Genomic DNA, 22,945 nt, shown 5'->3' with positions numbered 1-22,945 from the left:
GACAACCACCTGGATGTGTGTGTGTGTGTGTGTGTGTGTGTGTGTGTGTGTGTGTGTGTGTGTGTGTGTGTGTGTGTGTGTGTGTGTGTTTGTCTCTGTGTGCCTCTGTCTGGACCCGTCTCGTCCACCATTGGACCAGGTTGGACTGACCAATGGGTGAAGACCCAGAAGTACCACACCAAGTTTTAATATCACCCAACTGATCATTTTGATCAGTCACACTTGATCCACTGATAAATCACACTGGATACATCCGATCAATCACACCTGATTACTCCTGATCTAGTTATCAATAACGTCTGATCCTTCTGATCAATGACACCTGATCACACCTGATCTATTTATGAATCACACCTGATCCATCTGATCAATCCCACCCGTTCCATCTGATCAATTACATCTGATCCTCTGATCAATCATACCTGATCACACCTGATCCATGTGATCAATCACACCTGATCCATCTGATCAATGACACCTGGTCCACTGATCAATCACACCTGATCCAGCTCTTCAGAGAGCACCTGGTGTGATGATGTCACCTTGAGGAACATGTTCTGATTGGCTGATTGTGAACCACGTCCCCTCCTGACCCCTCTGTTGGGGTCGGTTCCAGCCAGCTCTCAGTGACCACGCTGGGTCTGTGTGGGCCCAGGTTCTCAGTGGCGTTCTGGACTGGATGGAGGTCAGCAGTAGAACCAGAACCAGTCGGCCTGTCAGGTGAAGGCAGGTAGTGGTGACCTTTGACCTTGCAGTCCCGCAATGACCTCACTGCAGCAGCAGGGAACCAGCACCATCTGTAGACCTGACTCTGCAACTGCAGCTGCTCCTGTCCTGGTTCTGATCTGTCAAACCAGAACCACAAAACATGGATCTGGAGGGTAGAACTGTGGTCCTGTTGGACCGGAACCAAACCGGATCACGGAGTTGAAACACTCCTGGAGTTTAAAACAAATAAACAAACTGCTGTGGTTGGACTGCTGTGAGGTCACAGCAGGACTCCTGTGATGTCACATCATGTCATCAATCTCTTTTGAGAGGAACTAAAAGTAAGATGTGTCATTATGTCTCCATTTCCTGTTGATGCCACTCCGTAAACAACTAAAGAAGTAAACACGTTTGAAATGCTGCATTATGAATACATTATGTATGTATTATGTATTTTTATGTGTTTGTTTAAAATGATTGTTTCTGTGTCTATTTGGATGTTTATGTGTTTGTTTATATGTTTCTGTATTTGTTTCTTTGTCTATTCGGATGTTTCTATGTCTATTTGTATATTCATGCATATGTTTATTTGTATATTTCTGTTTGTTTCTATGTTTATGTGTTGGTTTCTATGTCTATTTGGATGTTTATATGTCTACTTGTATATTTATGTGTGTGTCTATTTGTATGTTTCTTTCTGTTTGTGTTTATTTGTATGTTTTTATATCTGTTTATTTCTATTTCTTTATATCTTTATTTGTATGTTTCTTTGTTTATGTGTTTGTTGTAATGTTTTATAATTTGTTTCTATGTTCGTTTTTACTTGTTAAGTTTTATGTTTGTTTTTATGTCTCTGTGTTTGTTTACATCTTTATTTTTGTATATTTCTGTCATTGTTTCTTTCTTTATCTATGTAAACGTAGCCTTCCTCCACATCTTCCTCTCTCACAGTGGTTCACCTCCTCCTTCAGGTCAGAATGGGTCATGATTTCCTAATAGACGATCTTTGTTGGCCGATGAGGGCGGGGCATCTTTTAAGTACAGTATAGTCTATCTTTGACGGCCGGTGAGGGCGGGGAATCGTCTCAATAATAGACGATCTTTGTCGGCCGGTGAGGGCGGGACAGACCGCCTGCTGGTCAACTTCAGAAAGTTGGGTGAAAGTCGGTGGAGGGCGGATCTGCCTCCAGACACGGTGAAACACAAAGGCGGTGAGTTGTAGTCCCGGTTCGATTCCGGTTCGGCTGCTCTGTGTTCCGTTCGCTTCGCTGGGAATTGTTTGACGCTCGTTTTCACCGAAGTCCCGGCGGACAGGAGTGTCCTGTTGTTCCCCTGGCCCCCGAAGCAGTTTGATGAGCGACGCTCCACGCAGCCAATACCGACCGCCAGAGTGGGTGGTTCTTATAGTTTGATCCAATTGGAGGCGGTCTACGGGCTGAAGGCGGGAACGGAGAAGGAGAAGTGTCAGTCAAGTAGGAATCCGTCCACCGGGACGAGCTGATGGGCGGCTCCGCTAGCAGGACAGGCGTGTAGGACAAACTGTAGGACGTTCATGTCTGTGATGTAGCAGGACAGGCGTGTAGGACAAACTGTAGGACGTTCATGTTTTCTGATGTAGGACCTTAATGTCTGTCTGATGTAGGACCTTAATGTCTGTCTGATGTAGGACCTTAATGTCTGCCTGATGTAGGACCTTAATGTCTGTCTGATGTAGGACCTTAATGTCTGTCTGATGTAGGACCTTAATGTCTGTCTGATGTAGGACCTTAATGTCTGTCTGATGTAGGACCTTAATGTCTGTCTGATGTAGGACCTTAATGTCTGTCTGATGTAGGACCTTAATGTCTGTCTGATGTAGGACCTTAATGTCTGTCTGATGTAGGACCTTAATGTCTGTCTACTGTAGGACTTGAATGTCTGCTTCAAGTCTTACAGAGTTTAAACGTAGGAGGCTTTAATGATCACGTTAACCCAATCTCTGACCACCGGATTCCTCTGCAGCTCTGCCCTAATGTGGGTGTGGTTGTGGGCGGCGGCCTGTGGTGAAGGTAGGCCGTGAATGGTCAGCGATAAGCGTGTCCTTCCTGTGTTGACACTTCCTTATCAGCCGGTGCTGCTGAGTCCTCTGGGATGGGAGGTGTCTCTGTAGGCCCCTGAGAGTCCCGGGTCCAGTGTGGGCGTTTTTCAGTGGTCCAAGCCGTCAGGCTTGAGAAGACCCTTGTCTGTTTTTGTGGTGTTTGTGGAGTCCTGGTGGTCCTGAAAACCCACCACGAACAGCTGTGAGTGGTTCAGATAATGTGCTGGTCTGTACTGGTCTCTGCTGGTTTGTGCGGGAGTCTGCTGGTCCTAACTGGTCTCTGCTGGTCTGTACTAGTTCTTACTAGTCTCTGCTAGTCCTGCAGCTGGAGTGATGGCCTCCAGTAAGAACAAGAACCAGACGTCTCTGGTCCTCCACAAGGTGATCATGGTGGGCAGCGGCGGAGTCGGGAAGTCTGCCCTCACCTTGCAGTTCATGTATGACGAGGTACGACTCAACACTACATTTCCCATGAACCTTGCAATTCCGGTTTCCTCTGACACTGTGGCTTCTCTTCTCACAGTTCGTGGAGGACTATGAGCCCACCAAAGCGGACAGCTACAGGAAGAAGGTGGTCCTGGATGGCGAGGATGTCCAGATCGACATCCTAGACACAGCTGGTCAGGAGGACTATGCCGCCATCAGGGACAACTATTTCCGCAGCGGAGAGGGTTTCCTGCTAGTCTTCTCCATCACGGAGCAGGAGTCCTTCACCGCCACATCTGAGTTCAGGTGTGTGGCGTCACCGTCAGGGCCATGCCTCTGTGGTCAGCTGGTAGAGGAGGAGCCAGAGTCAGGAGGCTCTGGCTCCACCCACGGGAGTCAGTTTATGTAGCCGTTGGCTACAAGCACGTCTATACTAGTCTATCTCCTGACAGCATGGCGTCCATCTCACAAATGTCCAGAAGTCCTGTGTGACTTGGTGTCTATTGTCAGGGAGCAGATCCTGCGGGTGAAGGAGGAGGAGCTTATCCCTCTGCTCGTCGTGGGGAACAAGTCAGACCTGGAGGAGCGGCGGCAGGTGTCCGCCGACGACGCTGCAACAAAGGCTAGTGAGTGGGGCGTCCAGTACGTGGAGACCTCTGCCAAGACGAGAGCCAATGTAGACAAGGTACGATAACGTTGGGACAGTCCACCTGCGGCGGTGGCGGTGGCCCGTTCAACTCCCTGACAGGTTCTCCTTCTGTCTCCAGGTGTTCTTCGACCTCATGAGGGAGGTTCGCAAGAAGAAGATGGCAGAAAGCAAAGACAAAAACGGACCGAGTGGCAAGAAGAAGAAGAAGCGTTGTTGTATCCTGTGAAGACACCCAAACATGGCAGCAGGACGATGGCGGCGGCGGCTGATGCCTCTGGCAGCCCTTCACGTCTCCACTCCCTCCTTCTATCTTGTTATTGGGTCCTGGGACTTTCCTAGTTTTGGTTCTTCTATTGTGGACAAAAGTGTGTGGACATTTCATCTGTGATTGGGCCGTCAGCCTCAGGCGTTGATGCTGCTGACAGCCACGCTGTCATTCCTCTACGGCTAGCGGCTAGCTTCAAGTGACACTTTATATTTAGTGTCAGCCATTCATAGCTTCAGCTTGTTTATTGACTTATTGATTATTTGCCATACTCAGCTTATCATTTAAATTCTACATCTGCTTAGTGCTGCAACTTCCATTTGCTACAGCTGCTATGTGCTACCAGTTGCTACGTGCTACCAGATGCTCAGTGCTATCAGCTGCTAAGTGCTACCAGCTGCTCAGTGCTACGAGCTGCTACGTGCTACAGCTGCTAAGTGCTATCAGTTGCTACATGCTACAGCTGCTAAGTGTAACCAGCTGTAAAGTGCTACAGGTTCTAAGTGCTACATCTGCTACGCCTTACAGTTGCTATGTGCTATGAGCTGCTATGTACTATAGCTGTGACATGCTCTTTGCTCACTGACGTCCATATACTTATAGCCACGCTCCTAGTGTTCTGGCCGTCCGGTTCCAGGTTCCGGTGGACCCCTGACCTGCTGTCCCGGTCCGGTTATGTCTTTATCGTCACACATTCCTGACGTTAGCATATGCGTGCATCCCCGTCTTTGAATGAAACCTTTATCGATCTACTGTCACAAGTGGGCCCTGCCCATGACGGACAGAACCCCTGTGTTGTTCTGGTCTGGGTCCTGGTGGCGCCTGAAGGGACATGCCACGGGCCACCAGCCATTCAATCCCTTCTAACCGTCTGTCGGTGTCGTCTGGTGCCGACGTCTGTCTGCACCTTGAATAAAACTTGAAACTGTCATCGATCCGGAGGGTCCAGTTTTTTTTTTTCTGTTTGAAGGGCCTACAAATCAGGGCTTCCTCTAGTTCATAAGGGATGTCAGAACCGTGGTGACCCGGTCCAGCTGTCATGCCTCTGTTGTCCACTAGGTGGAACCGTCGGCTCAGGAACCTTCACTGTGAGGTGTTCTGTGATTGGTTAGCTGCAGAATTATGTCACCAGAGCATTCTGGTGGACCCGTTCAGAGGTCCGCTACAGGGATGAATCACTTAAACACCTGTTGGTTCACCTGACCCCAGATCAGCTGTGTCCAGAGACACCTGAAATCCTCTTACAGTAATACTCCTGCTGCTGAGTGGACGCCTCCGCCCAGCAGGGCTGACCGGTCCGGCGCCTGGAGTCCAACAGCCTGAGGTCCAGCTGAGGTCAATGTTCTGACTCCCAGACATGCCGACTGGAGACCTGGTGGCGGCATGGGAGGTGGCGCTCAGTGACGGCGTTTACAGGATTGAGTTCGCTCACGGCACCGCCACCGGCAAACGGGTTGTTTATGTCAACGGACAGGTGAGACCCGGTTAGAATTGTTAGTATTGTTGGAGACGTGACCCTGTGGTGCTGATGATTGGCTGTCTGTCTCGCCAGGAGGTGATCAGGAAGGACTGGATGTTCAAGCTGGTTGGGAAGGAGACCTTCCTGGTGGGACGTGCTGGTACCCTGGCCACCATCACCATTGAGGCTGTCACTGGCTTTGCCTACGAGTATGAGCTGCAGATCTCCGGGAAGAGCCTGCAGACGTTCATGGACAACCGGGCCCGGACGACCAGAACCTGGTTGTTCCAGCTGGATGGAGAAGACTGCAGGGTTGTTCTAGGTGGGTTATTGTATTCCTTCTCTTCTTCCCGCCCTCCTGTTTTTTTTTTTTTGAGCCCCTGGAAGTTGGAGCTCCCCCCATGATGTTGTTCCTCCATGTTCCTCCAAGTTCCTGAGGTCAGTTATTTCAGGAAGCAGGACGACCAGCCTCTGCCTGATTGGACAACAGACAATTGATATGTTTGAATCAACAACCCCCAACCTACCCTCTTCCCCAGGTTCAAGATCTCAGCCTTAAATTATTTTTTCTGTTGGTCACTAGAAAAAGACACCATGGATGTTTGGTGCAACGGGAGCAGAGTGGACACAACGGTGAGACTGACCCAGCCAATGATGAGGTCCCTCCAAGAAGGCTCGTTCTCCAGCACCAACAATATAGATCCTTACCACGCTGTAGATCTGAGACGCACACACACACACACACACACACACACACACACACACACACACACACACACACACACACACACACACACACTCCTATTGCCACTGAGTCTTGTTTGTCGACAGGGGGAGTTTGTGGATGATGGCACAGAGACTCACTTCCTGCTGGGAGGACACGACTGCTGCATCAAGGCTGTGGGCAGCGGGAAGAAGAAGGATGGCATTGTGCATCACTTCCTGCTGGACGGAGAGAGAGTCGCTGCGTCCACCCAGTAGAAGGCGCTGTTCCGGGTCTGGACTGGCTCTGGCCCGGTTCTGGTCCACTCTGGACCTGTGGATCTGTAATGTTTGGAGATGATAAAGTTAATAAAGTGCTGGACATCCTTTGTGGGTGGAGTCCTGTGGTTTTCCCTGGTTTCAGCTTTATTTTGAAAGAGTTCCAAAGGAAGTCACTTCACGAGAGGAGATCAATGAATTTAAGTGATTGATCTATTCCTGCGTGGTCTGCGCGGATCATGTGTTCATGAACGTCTGAGTTAAGCTCGCGATGGTGGACCCAAAAACACCGGAAAAGACGATGGCTGGTTTCCAAAATAAAAGTACAGTATCAATTCAAAGTGACAACCCAAATGAAAAAGTAAGATGCAAAGTGTTATAAGGTCCAAACTCTACCTTTCAGTCGCCGTATTTTTCTCTTTGATGTGTTAAGCCTCACTTTTATTAACGAGAAGTTAAAATAAACCAACGTTTCTCAATTGTTGCTCATCACTTCAGACTTAACGGAGACGCCTCTTATTTTGTAAACCATCTCCGGAAGTCGCGGTGTGTTGTGTGTAACCTGACCCTCCGGGTAGAAACATCGACGACAGTGACGTTCCTGGTTGAACTGCGGCGGCTCCACCGACACGGAATGGCCCTGAACGCGCTGGAACAGGGGGCCGCTGAGTGTTCCGGTGCCGCGTGAGGGACGTACCTGTAGGAACCGAGCTTCCACAACACCTGGGTCCGCTTCACACACGCTCGGGCTCCTCGGGGTTCCAGCAGGTGGGTCGAAGTCGGGATAGAGGACGGAGCTGGAGGGAAGAGGAAACAACGGACGGGAATAGGCATCCGAACTGCCCCACCGCGGTCCACTAAACTACCGGACCGGCCCAGCTGCCGGTTTGGGCCACGTTTTGATCCCGTCTCCTGGAGTCCAGCTGCCCCCCTTTGGATGTCCGAGGAGCGGAGACGGTCCTGTTTTCCCGGTTAGGAAGCTGTAGCGCGTTAGCTTTTAGCCGCTAGCCTAGCCTCTTAGCCGCAAGGCCATTTTTGCTCCTTCTGGTCGCTGATGACGGGACCGGACCGGACCTGAGGCTCCTAGCCGAACCGGATCCTAGTCCCACACGGTCTGATATGGGGGAGCCCCTCCCGGCGTGCCGCTCATCTGTCGCTGCAGCGGGATTGGGAGCTGTGACGCCCCGGGGAAGTGCAGCTGTCTGCGTCCAGTAGCAGCAGCAGCGCCGCCGCCGCCGCATCCGGTACCCGGGGATGTAAAGACGGTCCCCGGCAGCGGAGACTCCAACACAGCCGTCACCTCCCTCTCCATCACCCCCTTCCTCACCTTGGACCCCATCGGCTCACCTCCGGAGAGGAGGAGGAGGATGAGCGGGATGAACTACCAGCAGCACCTGGCCAACTCGGCCGCCATCCGGGCCGAGATCCAGAGGTTCGAGTCGGTCCACCCCAACATCTACTCCATCTACGAGCTGCTGGAGCGGCTGGACGAGCCGCTGCTGCAGAACCAGATCCGGGAGCACGTCATCGCCATTGAAGGTAGGACCTGTGCGCCTGGGGGGATTCTTCTGCCGGTCCCGGGTGATTCGTGAGTCTGATCCGGTCTGAAACCGGTCTGGATCCCGAATGATGGAGAAGTGGGATTGAGTTGCGAACCCCTCAATCAGCTGGTGCTGATGACGTCAACACGACGTCATCAGCACCAGCTTTTGATTGTAAGGACTTTTGATTGTAGTCCTGACAGGTTGTTGTTATCAGCTGATCAGCGCAGACCGGAAGTGATTGTTGAACCTGGGAGCTACTGTTTCATTGGTCCCCATCTGCTTCCTCTCTGGAATTATTGATGATGATGATGATAAAGGCCTGGAAGCCAGGTTCAGGTCCTGTGCATCTCCTTTGGTCTTTCCGGTTTGTTTGTGTCAGCTGACTTTGTTTAGGGATGATTGCTCTGGTGACTTCCTGTCCAAAGGGTCAAAGGTCATCAGCAGGTGGCAGAGGTAGCAGCACTGATCCCTTGCCTGGAGTAGCAGGCGTGTGATGTCACAACGACACCAGGTTAGGCCAGGGATTCTACCCACAGTCCTCCAGGCGTACAAAGGAGTCTAAGGTTTTCGTCATGCTGCTTCACTCTAGTTTAGGGTTAGGATTTAGGGTCAAGGGTCAGACCTCTGACCTCAGTCCTCAGTCTGGGCTTTTGACGCGTGATGGGGTCCGTGGGGTGACTTGGTGTCCGAGATAGTTCCTGTGCTGGATTCGGGTTTAGCTGGCGGATGGGGGTGATGTCTGACCTGTCAGTCACCTGTTGGACCAGGTGTGGTCCAAGAACCAGGTGCTGTCTTTGTACCAACCTGAACGGATCCCCGCTGTTCTCTGTTCCGTATAAATATTGAAGTAAGCTGTGAAAACTAGGATCCGGGGTGGTCCTGGATCAGGTTTCAGGGATGTGAACAGCAGAGATTTTACCTTGATGACGTCACGCCTGTGTTCAACCAATCATAGCTGAGTTGCTACTGGACCGGTGTGTTTCTCTTGTGACGCTGATCCAGAAACAGGGACCTGGACTGTGTTTGCGTCTTCCTTTTCTCCAGCGCTGTCACCTGAAGGGAAGCTCCAGTGTGACGCTGACCTGACTGGAACAATGGCGAGTCTGCCGACACGTCCTGTTGGCCTCAGAATAGTCTAGCGTCCTGCCTGCTACAACAATGTCCTCTTGTCTTAGTGTCCTAGTAGCCGTAACTGGACGGGATCGTACCTACAGGATCACCACCAAACACTGGGACTGAACGCGGAGCAGATGGGGTGGCTCCCCTGACCACATCATGTCACTTCCTTCTACCCATCGCCTCTTGTGAAGCGGGGTTCCAGAGTTCTTTTTACCTCCAGAAAGCAGTGCATCCCTGGAGTGCATTTCAAAAACATTTGTGCATTCCAACATGACGTTTATGCATCCCAAAAGTAATAACAGAATATACAGTAGGTTGCTGACATTTAGCTGCTTTCTTTTTTTGGTTAAAATTTGGTTCTGTGTAGAAAAGCCCCTCTCACCCCCTGCTATGTGGATGGCTGAGATGAGGGCTAACTGCAAAAGAGGGATGAGGTTGGGAAATTCCTGCTTATGGTACATGACAATGTACCATGGCCTCCTAAGAATGTGCATCTGATCTAGTAGTTTTCTCCATCGGTATCAAAGGGACTCACCCATGGAAACAATTGCGTCCATTGTGGTACAAATATTAGTATTTTTGCTGGTTTTCGCTTGGCTTCTTCTGCGTCTTTCTTTATTCAAGAAAACACTCATTGTCACTTAGTTCTTCTCCAACTTTTTAATCTTTTTCGGAGGTCTGTTGATAATATATGACTAACTTGTCGCTCACTTACTGCAGCGTGTAAAATGATCAGACTACGGTTGAATCACGTAGGTGAGTGTCGTGACGAGAAACTCGCGTGAGATCAAAACATAATGGCGATATCCGGGTTCAAAATTTAAATGAAGAAACGGATAAATTGTGAATATTTTTGTTGAATGGAAGTGCATTTTTCGCCTTATTATATCACGGAAAAATTTGCATAAATTTTTTAAATTGTAAGTATTTCAAGCTTGCGTCCCAGGAACGCACATTGTCTGATGATCGTGCGTCCCTGTCAAAAAATGTGCATCAAAGATGCAAGGAGGCTTGCAAACCAGAAAATTGGGGTTCAGAGGACGGAGGCCAACCCAGTCCATCAGAGTATCTCTGGGACCTGGTGACGTTCAGTGTCTGCTCTGTGATTGGCCGGTGGATGGGTGTGTGTTGTTATCACCTGTATGATGTCATAGTGCATGCTGGTCTGGTGGCCAATCAAGCACCAGGTAATAATAATAATAATAATAATAATAATAATACTGATAATAATTAATAGTAATAATTATATTAATAATAAAAGTAGTAGTAATAATAATATTTCTATACTGTATATTACTATATATTATTATTACTAATAATAATAAAAATGACAATAATAGTAGTAATAATAATAATAATAATAATAGTAATAATAATGATCATCATGATGATGATCATGGAGGAGTAGCAGCAGCACACCTGATGTCTTTTGTGCTATTAGTGTAGCATCCATAGTGTTTGCCTCAGCACAGCAGTGGCCTTCTCCTGCCAGCAGGGGGCGTCGTCCTACCCCATTGCTGCTACTGCTTGACCCACTTTCTCCATCACCCAGGGTGGGTGTGTGTGAGTGTGTATGTGTGTGCCTCCTGCTGCTCTTTGATACTTCCAGAAATGCTGCAATCCTGCAGGAGGAGCTTACTAGGATTCACCTCTGAGTTCTGTCACATGACCTTGTGGTCCTCCTGCCGCCGCCCACCCCCCCCCCCCCAGAGTCGGCATCAACGTGTCTGACTCTTCATTGATCCGATCAGTAGTTGATCAAGCAGCTCAAAGATTCACAGCAGCTCGTCTGATGATGACGGCAGGAGGAAGAGACCTCCTGCAGGAGTCAAACATCAGCTGACAGCCGCTGACGTCACATGACCTGGGGGGTTTCCTTGCTCCTGATTCAGTGATTAGTCAAGGCCCGCCCCTTTCCCCGCCCCCTCCCCCGCTGGCTGCTCCTCTGTTGTCGACGTTTCTTGTTTACTTCCTGCAGTAACAGGATCTATGGGGGTGGATTCTTTTTGCCGTTGCAGCCAAACGTGTTTCCACCCGGTCCACTTCTGCTTCGCTCCGTGTTTTCCTATCATCTCTGGCTGCTGGAGCGTGTGTGTGTGTGTGTGTGTGTGTGTGTGTGTAAATGTGTGTGTGACGAAGCAGCGGGGGAGGAGCAGAGCGCAGCGGGCGGGTCCTCGGCTCCTGCTCGCTGACATACGAGCCGCGGCTCCGGGGTGACGCAGGCCGGCGCTCCGCTGACCTCCTCCGACGGTGGGAGGCGACTTTCTGTCCGGTAGGTCGGTAGGTCGTCTGGGAGGCGGGGGGGCGGCTCCCGGTGCAGAGGCTCGGAGAAGGTTTGTGTTCCCGCTGGTCGCTCCTGCAGGAGAAGACGTCTGTTTCAATCAGGCCTATCCTGGGTCAGCCTGGACCTGGAGGACCTGATCGGGATTTGGGGGACCCGATCCGGATCGGGAGGACTCGCTCCTCCCCAGGGATGCACCTCCTGGACAGCATGGACAGGAGCACGCCTCAGAGGAGGACGGTTTACAGGATCTCCCTTACACTGGTGAAGAGGGAGGGGCCACAGGGCAAAGAGGGGGGGGTGGAGGACCCCCTGCCAGGGGCGTCCAGGCAGGAGGAGCGGCACAGCGTCCTCCTGGAGGAGGTAGAGGAGGAGGAGTCCGAGGAGCGCTCTTCATCACGTGGCTTCATAAGGAGCTTCAGGACGTTCAGCACGGGGCGGCTGGAGCTGGGCCCCCCCGGCGCCTCCAGGAAGCTCCTGCTGAAGGGGAGGAGCCTGGAGGAGAACGGACGAGGTCCTGCTGAGGAGCAGGAAGTGGATGGCGGCGCTGCGGAGGAGGGCAGCATCAGGAAGAAAGCGAGGCTGCTGAAGGCCAGGAGCGTGGAGGAGCAGCGCCCCGAGACTCCGCCCCTCCGGTGGCCCCCTTGCCTCCTGCGCCGCAGCCTCAGCTTCAGACACTGGCGCAGTGGCGAGCTGTTGCTCCGCCCCCTCTCAAAGGACAAACATCACAGCAGCTCCGGGTGCATCCGTCGGGACGGTGCCCCCCCCGGCCAGAGGAGTGGGACGCTGGAGGTCGGCGCCGTCCTGAACGAGACGGACGCCTCGTCCGAGCCGAGCCGCTGGGGGGCGGCGCCAGGCGGCAAGAACCGGACGCTGGACAACAGCGACCTGCTGCGTCTGGCAGGTGAGGGGGAGGGGCCAGGAGGGGCGGGGCGTCTGGTTCGCTTCCTCAGCGGCATCTTCACCAAGAGGGGCGGGGCCGTCTCACCCCCGGCCGGTAGCCCCTGCGTCAACCGCTCCCTCCAGCGCAGCAGGAGGACGGCACCTTCCCAGTCCAGCGTGGACAGCATCGATGGGGGAGGATCCAAAGGTAATGACATCGTACACGTACCCTATGTTTGGAAGGGCCTGCAGAGGCTCCGCCCACCGACTGGTTTCGTTTCTGGGACACCTCCAAAGGAGGTCATGGTCGTCTTGTGACGTCCTGGGGGGCTGTAGGGGGTGGGGCTGTAGGGGGCGGGGCTATGTAGCATACGGCGTTGTAGTCGAGTCAGCTGATCACGACATCATCACTGCCAGTCTGGGGGCAGGTGGAGGGGCGGGAGGCTGGCAACACACACCAGTAGCCCCGCCCACCCAGAGTGTGTGTGACCTACATCCACAACCAGGCAGAAGTAATGTCCACACACACACACACACACACACACACACACACACACACACACACACACACACACACACACACACATAAAGGGATGATGGAGGAGCGTTCCTCCTGTCCTCTTTTCTTGTCCCTCTCTCTGCTCCTGGGTTCCTCATTGATGCGTTCTTTCTTTCATCCCTCCTCCTCTTCCTCCTTTTCCTCCTCTTTTCTTCCCTCCTCTCCTTTTTCCTCCTTCCCCCTATCCCTCATCCTATCATCTCTTTTCTACTTCCTCCTTTCATCCCTCCTCCTTTCCTTCCTCTTCTTCTCCCTCCTCTCTTTCTTCCTCCTTCCCCCATTCATCCCTCCTCTCCCTCCTCCTCTCCCTCCTCCTCTCCTTCCTCCCCTCTTCACTTATCTTTCCTACCTGGCCTCATCCCTCTCTCCCATCAGAGGGAGGTCATGTGACATGTCATCGGTGTCGATCACCTGATCCGTCCTAACTCCAAACTCATTGTGACAAAATGCTAGCATGGACATGTTAGCGGGCAGCCTGTTGTTTTTTGCTTGTTTTTAGCTAGCTTACGGGTCCATGCTAACATCCTGGAACTGTTTTTGTATTGAAACTCATTTAATAAGCTCAGTTCTGAAATGTTAGCATGTAGCACATGAATACGGCACTCCCTTACCTTGTGTGTTAGCATGGAACCCTTTAAAAGTCACAGTAGTGTGCAATTATGAAAACATTGAATATGCTAACCTTTTTAGCATATCCTGGTGAGGGTGACATGTTAGCTTGGAGAGCTAACTTAAGCTATCAAAGAGCTTCTGGTGGGTTTGTCCTTTCTGTTACTGCCATGCGGTGACTTTTGGGATCGGGGGAGGAGTGGTCAGGGGTGGGCAGCGTGCTGGACAGGAAGACGTGAGCTCCTGCACCAATCATGTCTCACGGGTCACGTCCAGCTGATGTAATTTTGATTGGTACCTAAGTGGGGGGCGGTTGTCAGACCAGGAGGTCGTTCCACTTCCTTGTTCCCCTCAGGTGTCTAGAGGTGTGTGTATGTGTTTCACCTGTCCGACAGGTTGAGTCAGCAGCTCGTTGACATTTGACTCATCAGGGCTTGTAAGTTGACACCTTCTTTATTTTGTTACCTGTCTGAAAGGACACCATTGAGTCGAATCAAATTTTTATTGACACAGTGGCTGGCAGACAGACAGGTGATCTGAATCTGAACTGAGCTCAGCACACGGCACAGTCAGCTGATGGTTACCCCCCCACACACACACACGCACATACACTCTATGCCAAGGAAATGAACACACTCCACAAACAATCCCATTATCTGTGTGTGTGTGCGTGTGTGTTGTACATTTCTTCTACATCTCTGTAGATGTAAAGGTTTGCGTCGCCCTCTGTGCAGTTCCAGAATGATGTTCTGTATTTAGCCAAGCAGCTAGCGTTAGCACGTCTGCAACCAGGATTGCAGCTAGCGTTAGCATGTCTGTAGGCTGGACTGCAAGTAAAGTTAGCACACTGCTCAGACAAACAGTTCTGGAAGACCTTCGTCTGGACCACCAGACCAAAGCCAGGTCCTTGAGGGGTCTCTGCGTCTTACCTGGCCCTCAATGATTGGAGATGCAGCTGATTTACCTGGAGAACATGTGGGGAGTCCCACAGGGACAAGAGGATGCATCACCTGTGCATGATGATTATCGTTACATCAGTTTGTTGGGTTGATATCCTCCGGTGCTGGAAGCAGGTTTCTTTTATTGACTTTGAAGTTTTTGCAGGTGTGGTTGATCCTTCAATCCATGTGCTCCTGGAGGAGTCACAGTGCATTCTGGGATTTGTGGGTCAGTTAATGTTGGGACGCCTCAGGACAAATGAGACTGGACACATCATGAGACCTTATGAGACGTTATGAGACCATAAGAGCAATTATCAATAAATCCTTCAATCAACTTTTATTTGGAAATTGCTTAATCATATCAGCAAAAATTTCAAAGCGCTTTAACAGACATTAAAACCCAACAGGACCCTCCAGGGCAAGCATAAAGCGAAGGCAGCGGGGAAAAACTCCCTCATTGAGGAATAAACTCCGGGCAGGACCCAGACTCTGGGGTACGGTCATCCACCTTGACCTGTTGGGTGGGAAAAGAAATTCAATGGGGACAGAGACAGGGCAAGGAAAAGAGAGAGACAGAGAGAGAGAGCGGCAGATAGGCCACATGGAATTGCAGTCAGTCAGGGGCCCCGTCCACACGTAGCCAGCGCTTTTTGAAAACTCATCTTTTTTCCCACTGTTAGGCCTTTAGCCCACACGACAAAGCAGATATCCGGGACAAAAATGGAGGTTTTTGAAAAAGCCAGCCAAAGTAATGTTTGTTTGAAAACTCCGGGTATGCATTTTCATGTGGACGCTGTAACCAAAGCTTTTTCAGTCCGGGTGATGAAAACTGCTGTGACGTCATGTGTGTGTGACCCCGTGTTTACATGTCTTGTGTTTACATCATCTTGTTGTTTCAAGTGCTGCTGCTGCACATTGAGCCCAGACAAAAGTCGGCTATTTTGGGTCGTGCTGCCGGTTGGTGAGAGAACTCTGTGATGGAGGTCGTCCTCCAAGAGGAACAGCGTGAATTTCTACACGTCCCGATCCTCTCTCCCATCATTGGCAGAGTTGTTACTGAGTTATTGTGCTTATAAAGGTGTCTACGCATTTATGCGGTTATGTGTGGATGGAGATTATTTGAAAACGCTGTGTGGACACAAATTTTTTTTCTCTGCGGAGTGAAAAAAGATGTGTTTACAAAAATACCCGGTTATGTGTGGATTGGGCCACAGTTGAGGTCTAGCAGCTGAAGTAGGGGGGTGGGATCTTTAGGCCTTTGGATTTATGAGACCTTATGAGACTGTATGAGAAATTATGAGACCACATGAGAAACTATGAGGCATTATGTGACCTCTTGAAACATTATAAGCCATTACCTTATGAGACATGATACGACCTCATGAGAACTCTTTACAATCACGAAGTTAGCCTCAATCAATGTGTCCTGTCTCACCTGCAGGACATGACATACATACACAACATAAAATTATGTTGTGGGCATGGTCTCAGGAAGGAATCAATGAAAACAGGAACAAAAGAGTGAAGTGGAAGAAAGGGAGGAGCTTCGTTGTGGTCACATGACGATAGGGGAGGTGGAGAGAGTGTTTCAGTCTCGTGATGTTTGATCTCTCCATCTTTTCTTCTGTCTGCTGATTTGTCTCTATTTCTTCTCATCCCTCCCATCTGCCCTGTCCTCTGGAGACAGGAGGCGTTGCCAGGCAACAGGTCTGCTCTGGAGGTCTTCAGCCTCTAAGATCCGGATCTTACTATAGGGTTTGCCCGTCCAGGCTCCACCCTGCAGGAGGGTCACCTGCTAAAGTAGCCAATTGTGTCTGGGGACCATCAGAGGGGAACGGGTGGCCCCGAAAACAGGAAGCAGCTGGAACAACATCCTGCTGGCAGAAAGGGAGGGGTCACATACACAATGACCCCTCTGTGTGTCAGCGACCAATAGGAACGCTTCTCTCTGGACCAGAGCAACGACACTAAAAATAGTAGAGAGCAGGATGCTGGACCTGGTCTGGCCTGGATATGCTAGACCCCTGAACCAGTCTCTGGAGGAGCTCCAGATCCAGGAAGTGGACAGAGACCAGGTTTCATGAAGTTTCGTCCAGCATTGACTTGATGATGTTGTACCTCCTGGTGAAAACATGTCTGATAGCATAATGCTAAGCTGTTGTCTAATGCTAGCACCCAGTTAACATGCTAAGTGATGTTGAACTTTCACCTCTGTCTTTCTGGACCAGTACCGATTGATGCTGATATGTTCATAAAGGGTTCTAGGTTAACCTGACCCGCTGGCCTAACTTAACTTGGAGGAGTGGCATAGCACAGTGGGCGTGTCTGTGTGATGCTGCAGCTTGTACAAATGGTCCAGTAACAGCTGGTGCTGGTTCCAGTAGAACATGGGGTCCTGGACCCATCAGAGTTGTCTGGGTTGAGAGGCAGGTGTCGGTCTGTGTAGACTCTAAAACTAACATTGACAGCACCTGAAGGCGTCACGTGTTGACAGGGTCGCATGTTGGACTGACAATGGACTGACGGCTGTTCTTCTCTCCTCTAGATGCCTTCGTGAACAGTCAGGAGTGGACGCTGAGCCGGGCGGTACCTGAACTCAAAGTGGTGAGTCCAAACCCTCGACCCCACAACCATCCCAGGTTTCACACATTGATTTCCACCCTGATGGTATCACTTTTGTTCTCATCCTCTAATGACTCCTTCCAGGGCATTGTGGGTAACCTGGCCAGTGGTAAGTCAGCGCTGGTCCACAGGTACCTGACAGGAACCTACGTCCAGGAGGAGTCCCCTGAAGGTAATATCATGCCGTTAGAGGTCTGGCTGGACCGGAACGTCCATTTTTAATGCTCAGCCCCACCCCCACAGGGCTCTGACCAGATCAGTACAGATGGCGGTTCTAGACCCACTAGATTCTGTTTTAGATCCACTAGATTCTGTCCTAATCCAGGAAAAATCTGTCCAAGATCCACTAGGTTTTGTCGTAGATCCACTAAATTCTGTTCTAGATCTAATTGGTTTGGTCCTAGATCCAATAGTTTCTGTTCTAGATCCATTAGGTTCTGTCCTAGATCCACTAAATTCGGTCCTAGATCCACTAAGTTCTTTTCTAGATCTAAAACGATTCTGTCCAAGACCCAGAAAGATTCTGTCCCAGATCCTCTAGATTCTGTCTTAGGTCCACTAGGTTCTTTCCAAGACACAAAAAGATTCAGTCCTATATCCAGAAGGATTCTGTTCTAGATCTATTAGGTTCTGATCTAGATCCACTAGATTCTGACCTATATCCTGCAGGAGTCTGTTCTATATCCCCTAGATTCAGTAGATTCTGTCATTGATCCAGAAAGATTCTGTCCTAGATCCAGAAAGGTTCTGTCCAAGATCCTCCATATTATGTCCTTGATCCACTAGATTCTGTCCGAGGTCTAGAAGGATTCTGTTATAGATCCACTAGATTCTGTTCTTAATCCACTAGATTCTGTCCTATATCCAGAAAGATTCTGTTCTATATCCAGAAAGATTCTTTTATAGATCCACTAGCTTCTGTTCTAGGTCCACTACATTCTATCTAGGTCAGCTAGGCTCTGTACTAGAACCTTAAAAATTCTGTCCTGGACACACTAGGTTCTGCTTTATAGCTATTACATTTTGTCCTAAATCTTGAAAGATTCTGGCCTAGATCATCAAGATACTGTCCTATACCCACTAGGTTCTGTCCTATATCCAGAAAGATTTTGTTCTAGATCACCTAGGTTATGTTCTATAGCCAGTAGATTATGTCTTAGATACAGACATATTCTGTCCTAGATCCTCTAGATCCACGAGGTTCTGTCCTAGATCCAAAAAGATTCTGTCCTAGATCCAGAAGAATTTTGTTTTGGATCTACTAGATTCTGTTCTACATCCAGTAGATTCTGTTCTAGATTTTGTTCAAACCCACCCCCACCTTGTGACCATTCTGTGGGTTGAAGTGTATTGGTTCTTGATTCCCTGTGGAGATCTGTGGGAGGAGGAGACCCTGCTCATCTGTGGCCTCCTCTTTCACACGGATCTCCCTGATGCAAAGCTCCTCCTCTCTCCTCCAAAAGCCTCACTGCTGGCTCCGCCCCCCCCCAGTCAACAGCGACTCAGCTCTAGTGAAAAAGAAATGTTTTTGAAATGTTTTCATGATCACGGAGAGAAGGGAGCGTCAGAGGAGGAAAAGGAGGAGGAGACTGACGAGTTGGTCTGGATTCCCCCGCGATTGATTTTGAGCGGCCGCGGCGCTGCTAACCAGAACTATTCTGAGATTGTGGTTTGGAGGCAGAGCCGACGACTCCCACCAGCTCCTGGGGTTCAGCCTCAGGTTAGGGTGGAGGTGTCAGGCTGGGGGAGAAGCCTCCATACGTTGAAGATACTGCTCTTCCTCCTGACCTCCTCTTCCTCCTCCTCATCTGCTGTTTTGTCTCTGGCTGAATCTGTTTCTGTCCTCCTCCTTCTGGGCTGCTGCTCTTGTAAACTAGCGGACGTGGATGCAGGTAACTATCCTCCTCCTCCTCCGTCTCCTCTTTGTACTCCACACCTTCTTACTCCACCTCCTCCTGCTCCTCCTCTCCTTTCCCACCTCTTCCTCCCCCTACTTCTCCTCCTCCTCCTTTTCTGTCTCCTCATCCTCATCATCCTCCATCTGTTCCACTTCCTCTTCCACTGTATCATGTTGAAAACAGCTGAGGTTCTAAATTCCATCCCTCATCTGATTGGACAGATCAGAACAGGATGTGATGTCACAGCCTGGCAGGAGGCTGAAGGGAACCTGAAGCTGGACTCAACATTAAGCCCCGCTCCTCATGAGACACACATCAGCTGTTTATGAGAAATAAAGAGCTGACTCAGCATAATGTCTGCATCCCGTGTTGACTCACTGATCTCCATCCGACTTCCTCCGACGCTCCAGACATTTATCTTTGGTTTCTTTCTGCTCTTGACTGATCCCATGATGCTTTGCTCAGAGCAACACTTTGTTAGCTCGCGGGTACGTGAACACTTCTCATCTTCCTCTGACTGGCTATCCTCATCCTCTGTTCCGTAACTGGATCAGTCACCATGACGATAAAGTCCATGATTAGACTCCTGAATTTCACTGACAAGCTGTGCCAGACCTTCCCCCCGCTGAAAAACAGCCAATCAGAATGCTTCAAGGACTAAGCAATCAATCAGTTGATTCTGCAGGTTCAGTTTCTGCAGGTCGACCAATCAGGTTCAGGCTTGTAGAGGCCTCATCACCTCCGCTGTTCCTCTGGCTGTGATTGGTCGGTTCTAGTGTGCTTCGCCGTCTTGAGCCTCTGACCACAGGAAACTCCACCCTGTCATTACTGCCCGTGAAGGCGGAGCTGGTCTCTACATGCCGCGGCGCCGTACCGCTGTGATTGGTCGACAGCCGTCCCAGATCAGCTGATCCTCCTGGTAGAACCCAAAATACCATCTGGACTGTCCCTAGACTTCCTGTCCCCCCAAGAGGATGTGTTCGTTCCCACGCTGAAGCACAGGCTGGGGTTCACTCTGCAACCTGGACCCGAACGGACCCTGAGTCCTCCTGACCAACACCAGGTCAAAGGTCAGCAAGACCACCTCACTAGTTAACCATCCTCTGAACCAGCTGTCACCAGCTGTACGTCATCCCTCTTGGGTGTCTCTGAGGACAGACGTCTCCTAAGTGGACACGTCTCCAAACCATGTCCACAGACTCGTCCCACCTGCACTGATCAAGATCCAGATCCCGGTCCAGGTGATCGGACTGGTCAACGGCCAGAGCTGACACTCAAACCATCGTAGACGTTCCCAGCTCGGACAGTGGACAATAGATTGGTTCCATGTGTCTCGTCTTGAAGTACAACAAAATTTCTCTTCTTCTTGTTTTCTTCTACTTCTTCCTCTTCCTCTTCTTCTTCTCCTTGTTCTTCTTCTTTGTGACGTTTTCGCTGGCTTGATGAAAACAAACTGTTTTAGCTCCCAGGCTTTTTTCTGCCTTTAGTGCGCTTCCTGGTGGGTAATTAGCATGGTCGCTTCTGTGACACGTGCTGTGTGTCGCCTGCTAATGAAACACAGGTTTGTTTCATAGTCTTAACAACTCCTCCTCTTCCTCCCACCCGTCTTGTTCTTGGACTAAGAAAGTCCCCTCAGCGTCTGCTAGCTCTATCTCCACGGGAACAACACTGACCTTTGACCTGCAGTAGGTCAGAGTTCACCTGAACTCATCTAAACTTATGTATAATAAACTTATTTTGTCACTTTATTTGGTCACAAGTGATTAAAACACAACAGCAGCAATAAACCTAAATTGTCATGCAGCTCATTGGCCTGTGGGCGACTGGTGTGACCCTCGGGGCCACCTGTATGTACACACCTGTGTGTGTACTCATCAGCTGGTGTGTGTACTCATGGTTAACCCTCCTTAGACTCGTTCTCCATTCAGGTGTGATCACCAGATCGATCAATGATCAGTAGCTTCTGACTGATCGATCAGTGATCAGTATCTTTTCTCTATTTAGTTAGTGATCAGTAACTTCTCTCTTATAGATTAATGATCAGTAGCTTCTATCTATTCAATTAGTGATCAGTAGCATCTCACTGATCGATCAGTAGCTTCTGTCTGATCGATTGGTGATCAATGGTTCCCGTGTGGGATCTCCTGCTGACGGCGTCTGCCTCCCTGCAGGGGGTCGCTTCAAGAAGGAGATTGTGGTGGACGGTCAGAGTCACCTGCTGCTCATCAGAGACGAAGGGGGGCCCCCTGAGGCCCAGGTGAGTCCCGCCCCTGCACAGAACCGCGACCCCCAAAGCTGTGAAGACGGTGAGACTTGAACCTGTTCCTGTTCACAGTTCGCCCTGTGGGTCGATGCTGTGGTCTTCGTCTTCAGTCTGGAGGACGAGATCAGCTTCCAGACGGTCTACCACTACTTCAGCCGCCTCGCCAGCTACCGGAACACCGCCGACCTACCGCTGGTCCTAGTGGGCACTCAAGGTACCTGAACCCCTCAGTTATCCACCAGGATCTGAGCCTGAACCCCACCCCCACCACCCCCCAGATATCCACCAGGACCCGAACTTGAACCCTAACCCCCCCAGACTTCCACCAGAACATGAACCTGAACCCTGACCCCCCAGACATCCAGCAGGACCACCTCCTCTGACTCCTTCTCTGTGAATGAGTTGTTGCTGCCACCCAGTGGTTCAATCTAGTTATTAAATATGACGGTTATTCAGAATATCAGACCCCATCCCACCCCCTCCCTCATGTCAAAGTCATTTAGACTGTTGACCTCCAGCAGAGGGCGTTAGAGCTCCACTGACGGTTCCTGTGCCTTCACAGAATCTTGGTGTCCTTCTTCTGACTCCTAACCCTAACAGTGCCCTAACTCTAACTGTACCCTAACCCCTAACCCTAACTCCACCCTAACCCCTAACCCTAACTGTACCCTAACCCCTAACCCTAACTGTACCCTAACCCCTGACCCTGACTGTACCCTAACCCCTAACCCAGATGCTTGAGGCTCCTGTTTGTTGTTGTGATGTTGATGGGCGGGTCACACATCCTCACCCATTGGATCCCTGTGTTATTTTGTTAATTACTTTTTAAAAATATTTTTTATACTATAGTAATCCCAAAGAGAAATAAATACTACACTCTAGTTAGTACTGTTAGTCACACATTCATATACTGTATATAGTGTGTACAGGCCCTGTAACACACATGCTAGGGGCCTGTAAGCATGCAGTGAGAGGTAGAGTGGCAGGCAGCTCCTTCTTGATGCGGCCAAATGAGCAACTTGTAAAGGGGGACGGTCTTGGTCAAGGGTAACTCAGGGACGGTCTTGGTCTTGGTCAAGGATACCTCAGCGGTGCTCGGGATGTGAGCTGACACCTCCCACTGTCAGCTCACACTCCCGAGGTGGCTGGGTGGGAGCGGGAATCAAACCACTGATCCTGTGATCATTGGACGACCCCCTCTACCGCTACAGCCACTGCTGCCCCGTGTTGACAGCTGATTAGAGAGAAACGGTGGCATTGATTGACATTTATCTCGTCTACTCCCAGACGCCATCAGCTCAGCCAATCCCAGAGTGATCGACGACGGCCGAGCCAGGAAGCTGTCCAACGAGCTGAAGCGCTGCACCTACTACGAGACATGCGCCACCTATGGCCTGAACGTGGAGCGCGTCTTCCAGGATGGTAAGACGCTCAGCGGTCAGGACACAGTCCGGTCCTCTGGGAAGGTGACTTTTCCTGACGCCCCGGCCATTCGGACGCTCTAATCACTCGTCAATTAAGACGGAAATGGAGCCGCGCGGCGATTTAGAGGAACCGAACAGCAGTTAAGTTTTATCACAGCCCGGTCCGCCGGAATTAATACCAGACCCACATTAGAGCAGGGCGAAGAGGAGGAGGGGAAGGAGGGGACTGACCGGGACA

At 50.5% G+C, this 22,945-nt stretch overlaps 3 protein-coding genes across 9 annotated transcripts in view; all 3 read left to right on the top strand.

The window, feature by feature from the left end:
* The first annotated feature begins 1,767 nt into the window (after window positions 1-1,767).
* On the top strand, window positions 1,768-5,060 carry LOC137591297 (ras-related protein ralB-B-like). Of its 4 annotated transcripts, none has more exons than XM_068309205.1 (5): window positions 1,768-1,919; window positions 3,103-3,232; window positions 3,309-3,517; window positions 3,722-3,896; window positions 3,979-5,060. In XM_068309205.1, the coding sequence occupies exons 2-5, from the start codon at window positions 3,119-3,121 to the stop codon at window positions 4,084-4,086; spliced, it is 606 nt and encodes a 201-aa protein (XP_068165306.1). In that variant the 5' UTR covers window positions 1,768-1,919; window positions 3,103-3,118; the 3' UTR covers window positions 4,087-5,060. The 4 variants fall into 4 exon arrangements, with proteins under 4 accessions (XP_068165306.1, XP_068165305.1, XP_068165304.1 ...); XM_068309204.1 differs by having other exon boundaries at window positions 1,774-1,919; window positions 3,111-3,232; XM_068309203.1 differs by having other exon boundaries at window positions 1,785-1,919; window positions 3,083-3,232.
* A 145-nt stretch (window positions 5,061-5,205) lies between these two features.
* On the top strand, window positions 5,206-6,674 carry LOC137591298 (fas apoptotic inhibitory molecule 1-like). The gene is made up of 4 exons (XM_068309207.1): window positions 5,206-5,599; window positions 5,678-5,906; window positions 6,168-6,217; window positions 6,416-6,674. The coding sequence occupies exons 1-4, from the start codon at window positions 5,483-5,485 to the stop codon at window positions 6,563-6,565; spliced, it is 546 nt and encodes a 181-aa protein (XP_068165308.1). The 5' UTR covers window positions 5,206-5,482; the 3' UTR covers window positions 6,566-6,674.
* A 484-nt stretch (window positions 6,675-7,158) lies between these two features.
* The window catches only part of agap1 (ArfGAP with GTPase domain, ankyrin repeat and PH domain 1), a 47,243-nt gene continuing 31,456 nt past the window's right edge, over window positions 7,159-22,945 (top strand). Inside the window, exons 1-7 of one of the 4 annotated variants that reach the window (XM_068309019.1) lie at window positions 7,159-8,104; window positions 17,046-17,104; window positions 17,207-17,294; window positions 19,000-19,014; window positions 21,192-21,277; window positions 21,356-21,497; window positions 22,571-22,705. In XM_068309019.1, the coding sequence (XP_068165120.1) occupies window positions 7,933-8,104; window positions 17,046-17,104; window positions 17,207-17,294; window positions 19,000-19,014; window positions 21,192-21,277; window positions 21,356-21,497; window positions 22,571-22,705 (697 nt within the window). In that variant the 5' untranslated portion in view covers window positions 7,159-7,932. Of the gene's footprint in view, window positions 8,105-11,413; window positions 12,600-17,045; window positions 17,105-17,206; window positions 17,295-18,999; window positions 19,015-21,191; window positions 21,278-21,355; window positions 21,498-22,570; window positions 22,706-22,945 lie in introns of those variants that run through there. The other 3 variants (XM_068309017.1, XM_068309020.1, XM_068309018.1) reach the window with 3 other exon arrangements.

Source organism: Antennarius striatus, chromosome 24, assembly GCF_040054535.1.
Source record: "Antennarius striatus isolate MH-2024 chromosome 24, ASM4005453v1, whole genome shotgun sequence".
Lineage (NCBI taxonomy): Eukaryota > Metazoa > Chordata > Actinopteri > Lophiiformes > Antennariidae > Antennarius > Antennarius striatus.
Note: the sequence above shows the minus strand (reverse complement) of the source record. Positions and strands in the feature narration are given on the sequence as shown.